Below are 9,185 nucleotides of genomic sequence, written 5' to 3'. Positions count from 1 at the left end.
ACACACGCACTACTTTCGGCAATGACAGGTCCGTCAGACCCTCCCGCTGGGCGGACGTCCAGCCGACAGTAGCACACATGTACGCGCTGTCGGCAGACTGATAAGGCTGTTTCTGAACGAACAGCCTTATCAGTCCACCGACAGTGCGTACACACGTGCTTCTGTCGGCTGAACGTCCGCCCAGCGGGAGGGTCTGACGGACCCATCGTTGACGGATGTAGTGCGTGTGTACACACCTTTAGATAGATGTGCTAAGCTAACAGAGACATAACCAAAGAGACTTGATACTGTGCATACAGCAAAATGGGGTTTTACAATGTATTGGCCTGAGGTGAATACTTATAACCTAATTATTATTATTATTATTATTATTCTGTTTTGTCTTAATTATGCTTGTGTCACAATACAAACATCTCGCACAATCTAAGTGATAGACATGTTATGTAAGTGAAATGGGAACCAAAACTGAATGAGACTATAAAACACCATAATAAGTGCCTCAACAGATGATACATAAAGGCATCCATAAACAAAAAAAAGAGCATCTGTATAGAAGGCTCTATAATCAAAATACTGAAGCGACCAGATAATACTACAAAATATCTTTATTAGGAACATCCAAAAACATGTTAAAAACAAATAAAACTCCCATGCTATGGCATCAAACACTTGTGTTACCAGGATATAAGTAGTCATAAAAGCAGCTTTACAATGCAGCAACAGAATAAGTTTAAATATCACAGACCTCTGTGGAATCAATAATACAGCAAAGTTGCAAAACAGTCAGCGCTTTAAAATGAACAGACAAATGTAGGTGAGAGAGGTGACTAAATAATAGGAAAAGAATACCTGATTGCTAGCTGTGGCTCTCCACGCGTTTCGCGGCTCCCCGCTTTTTCAAGAGGTGACTATTTGTCTGGCGATGTACCTCATAAATAGTGTCCGCTGTGTACATAAATGCAAGGGGCGTGTACTTCGTAATAATACCGCTTACAAAAATTTACATTCATAAAAAAACTTCAAAATTATTTAACATTGATAAATAAAGAACAATCCTGAAAGTGCAGTAAGAAAATGATAAAAAAAATTCTTAATTCTATTGTTAAATGAACCGGGAACAGAGCAGTAATCCCATATAGTAATGTATTAGAAGGGTTTTTTTTACCCCCTCCCTCCCTCCGCCAGCCAATGACAGCGATTGGCTGCCATAAGCATCAGCTTATGAGAGCCAATCACTCTCATGCCTCCCCAGGGGACAGCTGAGCACTGTACTGGCTGTCTCCAGTACAGTGCTGCAGTAGATCGCAGCAATGTACAATGTAAATAGACGGCGTTTTGCCATCTAACCATCTCCTAATGGCGATCGCCGTTGGGAGACTGATAATGGAGCAGAGCTCCGTAATTGAAGCGGGAATGCCCACTCATCGGCGCGTGCGATCCCCTGCAATCTCCACCCCAGGACTTAACGTCAATTGGTGTTACGCGGTCCTGGGGGAGCCGCTGCATTCACGCCTATTGGTGTGACACGATCGTTAAGAAGTTAAGCCATCAGCAAGCAAGAAAATACTCAGAATAATTTTGACACTACTTTTCTCACTTACTTTTTAGTACTTTTTCAATTGCAGAGCACAAAAGTTATTTTAAACAGAAGATAACAAAATACCTCCTATCCCATGATAGACATTCCCCTGATTCACTACCATGTTTTTTTTGTTTTTTTTTCAAACAGCAGCAGCGATAAATCGCTCCATTCCAACTATTGACTTGGCTTCATCAGGGCCTTTCTGATGTTGGGAATATATTTGCATCATATTTTGCTTGAGATAAGATACTGAGTCACCCAATGCTCCCTTACAGCACCCTATAACCATGATAGTAAATGCAAACTCCAGAATCATAATATTGTGGACTAAAATATCTAACACCACCAACGAACCCTATTTTAATTATGATCTCCAACTCACAATAAAAAAACTATTAGAGAATTCTTCAAATTTAACCACTTTTCCTTCTGTGGGACAAGTATCTATGTCCTTGAAAACTGCACTTGACCTCCCAGAGACATACTGTAGATACTCATCCCTACTGCTAATTAGCAGCGCCTGCGATGTCACGTGGTAGTACACAGATTGGTGAATGGGAACATATGTTCCCAAAGCCAATCAACGTGTCCAATGTGTAAATGATCACTGTTGCAAAAAAAACCCCTGTCACTTCCTGCTGGCTGAAACGCAGTGATTCAGCATTCCAACCAGACACGAGACTGTGTGGGGACATCTAGTGGCACAAAAAAATTGTTACAGTAAAAATAATACAACATAAATTTCCTATATTTATAACAAGCTCATTAACGCCTTCTACCCCTTCCCTGCCTTCATATAACACGCTTGTAAAAAACAATAAAAAAACAAAGTGATAGAATTTAAAAGACAATACATAAATTCTCACCTTAGGGACTTTTTAAAATATGTATGCTATGATGGTGTATTACTATTATTTTGGTAGAGTACAATGAAAAAAAACAGACACAAAATCGAAAAAAGCACCTTTATTTTCAAATAAAATATTGTCCCATACATTGTACTGGGGACATAATTTAAATGTTGTAATGACTGGGACAAATTGGGAAATAAATGTTGTTTTTATCTACAGTAGCCCATTTTATCTTAAAACTACAGTTAAGTTCATAAATATTTGGAAAGAGTCAACTTTTTTCTAATTTTGGTTCTGTACATTACCACAATGAATTTTAAATGAAACAATTAAGATGCAGATGAAGTGCATACTTTCAGTTTAATTCGGTGGGGTGGACAAAACGAGTGCAAAAAAACACAATCCCTTAATTTTAGGGGTCAAACGGAATTGGACAATGAACTCAAAGGCTGAGAAATAATTGTTTTGGGGGCGCTCGAGGGGGCGTTTTTTTCAGAGAAAGAATTGATAGCAGTTATTCAGGCTTCAAAAAATGGAAAAAGCCTGGGGCCAGATGGCTACACGGACCCTTTTTACAAAGTTTTTCAGTAAGAGTTGGTTCCGGTGTTATTAGAGGCTTTCAATTCTATCTCTGGTTCTAGCACTTTTCCCCCTCAGGCTTTACAGGCACACAGTGGTTCTACCTAAGCCTGGTAAGGACGAAACGGACTGCTCGGGTTTTAGACCTATCTCACTGATCAACCTGGACATTAAGTTTTTTGCCAGGCTGATTGCTAATAGGCTACGACCTCTAATACCTCATCTGATAGATGGTGACCAGTCCGGATTCGTCCCTGGTAGAGAATTGAGAGATAATGTGCTTAAGGTTATTACTCTGATTGAGATAGCTCATTGCACAGGGACGCCCAGCTGCCTGGTCTCCATTGATGTAGAGAAGGCGTTCGACAGGGTCAATTGGGTGTTCTTGGAACTAGTCCTCTGTCGCGCCGGTCTGGGGTCTGGTATGATCGAGAGGATCATGTCCTTATATACTCTCCCGACAGCAAGAGTGGGAGTAAATGGCATACTGTCGGACGCATTCGGAATCCATAATGGTACCAGGCAGGGGTGTCCCATGTCTCCGTTACTCTATATACTAACTATAGAACAACTCGCAAACGCTATTAGACAAAATCCTTCTATAATGGGGCTCCGAACCCGGACTGGTCACCATGTTTGTACGCAGATGATGTGCTTTTATTCATCACTTCGCCAAAGATCTCGCTCCCAAATGTACTCTCTGAAATTTGAATCTTTGGAGGTCTTTACAATTTCAAAATAAATACTTCTAAATCTGAAGTTTTAAATATCAACCTATCACGAAAGATGTTGCTTGAATTGAAATCTTGTTTCTCTTTTAGGTGCCAAGAGCATCATATTAAATACCTGGGAATTCAGATCCCCTCATGTCACTCTAATCTTTATGAGTTAAATTATACCCCGTTGTTGCATCAGGTTTCGAGAGACCTTGCCTCTCCCACGTATGGTAAGCCCTCCTGGTTGGGACGTATTAATGTACTTAAAATGGACATTCTCCCTAGGTTTCTACACGTAATGCAGGCAGTTCCTATAGATATTCCTAAAGAAAGCTTTAAATCGATTAGATCAATGTTCATTAGATACATATGGGGTCATAAGAAGGTCCCGCACCTCCGGTATGCTTTGTTGTCAAAGAATAAAATGGGGGGTGGACTGGGCCTACCTGACTTGGAATTGTACCATAGGGCAATAGCTTTGTCCCACATAGTAGACTGGAATCACAGTCATGAAACAAAGCAGTGGGTTAAACTAGAGTCCCAAATAATAGATCTGGATGTCTGGGCTTTGCCAGGGATCACTGTGTGTCTTAGAAAGTCTCTAGTTGATATCCCCTTACTGGTACGGAGTGTATTGACAATTTCGGATGCTATATTGTCTGGAGGGGGATCTCCTTCACTGTACTCATCTATTCCAAGTCCTCTCACTCCCATTTTTGATAACCTGGGTTTTTCAGTTACAGTTAGAGTTAAAACTTTTCTGGGTCTCACTAGAAGGGACTGGCCAATAATGGGAAAATTCTTGGTTAATGGGTCCCCTCCCCCCATTTGGGATTTATCTGCAGGTAGTAGCAGCCCCAATATTTTAGAATGGTTACAATATCAGCAATTATGTAGTTATGTTAAATCACTTTCGCCTTCATCTCAGTTAATGAGGAATTGTATGGCCTTTGAGAGCCTATGTGTCAGCGAACATCGACCAGAACATGCTCTATCAAAAATTTATAAAATACTGCTGGATGTTTCTCCCAGTCAGTTTAATCATATCTGCTTACAATGGGAAGCAGACTTAGGTAAACAGTTTTCACCTAGTGACTGGAAAAAGGTACTGGCCCTGACGCATGGGTCCTCTAGGTCAAGCAAAGTGCAGGATAGGAACTATAGGCTTTTGAGCCGATGGTTTCGTACTCCAGCACAGATTTTGAAATGGTGGGAGGGTGGTTCGGACATATGCTGGAGATGTGGGAAAGAGCCCGGGGATTATTTATATATGTGGTGGGGTTGTGATAGCATTTCTCACTTATGGAGACTTGCTTTTGAGTGGTTGGAGAAAATGCATTTATGCCATGTAGCTCACTCCCCAGAGATTGCATTACTCTCAATGTTTCCAGGTTTAATAAAATTGGAGTATTTCACGGACCACTAGGATTTTGGCTATAGAGAATATTTCCTGTATTGCTGTTTTGCCATTGAGTTATGTGTGTACTGTTAAGCTTTGGTGGTTGTACTGCTTTTTATCAGTGATTGTATATTCCTCCGACTCAATAAAATAAAGATTTGAAGAGAAATAATTATGTTTTCAATATTTTTATTCCCTTTAAAATGCACATAAAATAATTCTTAGCAAAATGTACCACCCAAAAAAAGCCTAATTTGTGGAGAAAAAAACAATGTATAGATAATTTAGATGTGATAAGTAGTGATAGTCATTGGCGAATGAATGAAAACAGCACTGAAAAGTGAAAATTGCTCTGCTTTTCAAGGGAAAAAAACCCTTAGAGGTGAATTGGTTAAGTTCGCTGGCAAAACCTCCAAAACACAGGTGTTGAACTCCAGGCCTGGAGGGCCAGACCCATGCCAGTGTTTAGGATTGACTGAGAAAGAGAGGAATGTGTTCTACCTGATGGACCACACCTTTCCTGATTCCAACCCATCCATTAATTTGAGCTGTGTCAAAAATGTGTGAGGACCTCGGCCTTCGAAGGACCGGTTTGACATCCCTGCTCTAAAACAAACATTAGCTGCTTCTAAAATGCTAGAAGTTTCGACATTTCTTGTTTTAGGATTACCCCATCATCTTCTGGTCAAAATGGAGCCTCTAATCATAAGCCTAAAAGCAACAATAAATTTAGTCATTCCATTATATTAAATTATATTAAATATAAAAATTGTACCACCAGGAAGACTTTATCTGGAATTGTGCCTCAAGCCTCATGTCCAATCTCTCAGAACTTACTGACCCTCACTTACAGAAGTAATTCCGATTGCTTCCCTATTTGTTCAACCCCACAGATCTCCTACCTGCTCTTGAAAATAGCTTTTGGAATCCCTACTACTCTTTGGCAACTCCAGTTTTTATATCTTTGTACTCCAATTTCAAACACCAAACTAGCTTCAAAGCCATAAGCAATGCCCTTGTCAAAAGACCATTTTGTGCCAGAGTGGCAAAAAGGGGCAGAAATAATAACTCAAAGAAAAGCACTTTCCTAAACAACTTATAAATCAAGCCTGCCAACACGCTTTGATTAGCTCACATTACTTAACTCAGAGGACAAACATTGGCATACATACATTATACTTATAAGTACACAACATAAGACAAACTCAGTAAATGTTGAATAATATTATTTTGAAATGCATGCTCATTTTGAATTAAATGACAACACATTTTAAAAGAACTGGAACTGGGGCATATTCGCCACTGTGTTGCATCACCTCTCAGACTCTAATGGCCTGAAAAAACGTGTGCATTTATCCACAAACAATGTTACAGACTGATAGGCATTGCTGAAATCCGCACAGAAAATCTCAGGTGTGCTTGGTGCATACGAGAGAAATCGCCGCCGGGAGACTTGGGTGCAGGATACAGCCGCTATGGCTTATCCTGCTTCTGCACAAGTTCCCGGCGACGTTAAATACTATTCCCTCTCTAGGTCCATGTGGATAGTGGGGAAATTAAATAATTTGGCTTCCAGCAATTGCTGGAGGCCGAATTACAGTTTTTAAAAAGTAACTTCAGCTCTGGTTGAACTCGATGGACGTATGTCTTTTTTCAACCAAAATAACTATGTAACTGTCTTCTGACGGCGCCGAAGTTACTCACTGTGCACCGTTATAGTCGTAATTCCTATTACGGCCTATGGTGGCGCCGGCTGCGCCCAAATCTCCTGCGCTGGAATAGCAGTGTTTGGTGCTTAACCTCCCTGGCGGTCCATTTCTGTCAGGAATTAGGAGTCAAAAGCGGTACATTTTTTTTCATGAATTTTAGGCCTCCGATTTTTAAGTCTTAACTCACCAAAATACATCAGAATAAAAGTGTGGTAGACATTCTGCATATAAATAAAAGTCAGGAACACAAAATTGTTGAAGTAAATAAATTTATCAATAATCTGAAATAAAACTGTATAAATAAGGCAGCAAATTATGCAGTATGTACATATATACTCCTAATACACCTCCCGTGTGTGGTATATTTTAAAGCAAGGAATTGCACACAGGGCAACATCACAGTCTGGACAGTAGAATCGTGATTCTTTCCTGATTCTTTTCCCCTTCTCGTCGCTTTTGCTGCAGCACACATGACATGTCCTAGTTGGGGCATTTTTTTGGGGAGTTGGTGGAATGTATTCCATAAAATGTCGGCCAGTGAGGCGCTCCGGATTTACCACATAAGAGGCACGGCGTCCAACTCTGGCATCCGATGCAGTCTGGTACCTTAGACAGATACATTCGCACAGTTTCCAGATGAAATCAGCGTGCGTCACTGGCCTGTCACTTCCCTGCTTGTGCAGAATGTATGCATTCTAAATGCTTTGTTCTAGTAGGTGCCGGAAAATCTTCTTGTAATACTTTTTCTGCTGCTTCCTGACAGCAGGATAAAAGGTCACCGCCTGGTCAGCTTTGTCCACACCACCCATGGTGTGGTTATAGTCCATCACGACCTGCGGTTTTACAATATCCTTTCCTCCTCTCGTTCTGGTGGGGACAGTGGAGGTGTCGTGAACAGTAGAGAGGAGACAGACGTCTTTTTTGTCCCGCCACCGGAGGGCTAACATCTTCCCTTTCTGCCAAGCAGCTATGTCCCCAGTCTTCAGCTTCTGCTTGGCAAAGGCCGACGGCATCTCCCTCCTGTTAGCCCTAACAGTGCCATAGGTGTCAGTCTTATGCTTGATAAGAATCTCAGACAGTTCAGGGGAGGTGTAGAAATTATCTGTGGTGAGACAGTAGCCTTTGTCCAACAAAGGCTCCAGAAGGGACAATACAGACGATGTCGCCACTCCAAACTCGCTAAACCTGGGACAAAATTTTGTGCCTTTTCCCGTATACAAAATAGTATTCCAGATGTATCCGGTACTTGACTCGCATAGCGTGTATGATTTGATCCCAAAGCGGGCCCGCTTGGAAGCAATATATTGGAGCCAGCTCAGCCTTCCCTTATAGGCCATCAGGCTCTCGTCCACGCTGATGTCCCTCTGTGGCACATACGTGGTCCTGAAATTTTCCACCACCATCTGGTAGACCTCCCAAATTTTTTTTAGTTTTGGAGCAGGGTGGGTCGACTCCTCAAAAGTTTCATTGTTAGAAAAGTGGAGAAACTTCATTATAAGGGAAAAACGATACTCGGACATAACTGTACCGAAGAAGGGGGTTGCAATGATTTTATTCGTGCTCCAGTACCATTTCTGCAGGGGCTTCCCCACCACTCCCTGCAGAATGATCAGGCCCAAAAACAGCCAAATATCCGCTGCTGTTACCGGCTCCCAGGTCCTGCTTCTGGAAAAGGGTCCTTGAGGAGTAGCCAATTGTTGGGTCGCATAGCGATTAGTCTCCTCCACTATCCTCTCAATAACCGCCTCCGAGAAGAAAAGCTGCAGGTATGCCAGGGGGTTGCACTCGCACTCCTTCTTCAGGCCAGGCTCCCCAGTAAAAGGGAAACGTGGGGGCGGTGGCGGAGCCTGAGAAAGGTCGATGGGGCACCAAACCCGGATATCACTAACGTCGCTGGTGATGGCGTCACTGTCGCTGTCGCTATCTGGGTCGGATGACAGATCCCCAGGTGCGTCGCTGTCACTGGAGTCCGCCAGTGACTGCAGATCGCTGTCCTCCAACTCCGCCAGCGCTTCCACGGTGAGACGTCTTCTGGAGGATGATGCCATAGTAAATCCAGGCAGAGGTTGGTGCAGGCAGCAGGCAAAGAGTAGTCCAAGTCCAGGCAAAAATCGTCAACGGGTAATCAATCAAATCCAGGCAGAAGGCAGAAAGAGTAGTCAAAGTCCAGGCAAAATCGGCAACGGGTAATCAATCAAATCCAATCAGAAGGCAGAAAGAGTAGTCAAAGTCCAGGCAAAATCAGCAACGGGTAATCAATCAAATCCAATCAGAAGGCAGAAAGAATAGTCAAAGTCCAGGCAAAAATCGGTAACAGGTAGGCAGAAATCAAGATAAGCACTCACAGAT

The 9,185-nt window shown here is 42.2% G+C and overlaps 1 protein-coding gene across 1 annotated transcript; it reads right to left on the bottom strand.

The window, feature by feature from the left end:
• Positions 1-7,531: 7,531 nt before the first annotated feature.
• Positions 7,532-8,884, bottom strand: LOC137522169 (piggyBac transposable element-derived protein 4-like). The gene has a single exon (XM_068242200.1). It carries the CDS (start codon positions 8,882-8,884, stop codon positions 7,532-7,534), a length of 1,353 nt encoding a protein of 450 aa, XP_068098301.1.
• Between the last annotated feature and the right edge of the window lie 301 nt (positions 8,885-9,185).

This window comes from Hyperolius riggenbachi, chromosome 6 (assembly GCF_040937935.1).
Source record: "Hyperolius riggenbachi isolate aHypRig1 chromosome 6, aHypRig1.pri, whole genome shotgun sequence".
NCBI lineage: Eukaryota > Metazoa > Chordata > Amphibia > Anura > Hyperoliidae > Hyperolius > Hyperolius riggenbachi.
The sequence above is the reverse complement of the archived record's forward strand: the minus strand, read 5'-3'. Positions and strand labels throughout refer to the sequence as shown.

What these genes read in the sequence shown, in the direction of transcription:
- LOC137522169 (XM_068242200.1), bottom strand. Translation starts at nt 8,884, where the DNA reads ATGGCATCATCCTCCAGAAGACGTCTCACCGTGGAAGCGCTGGCGGAG.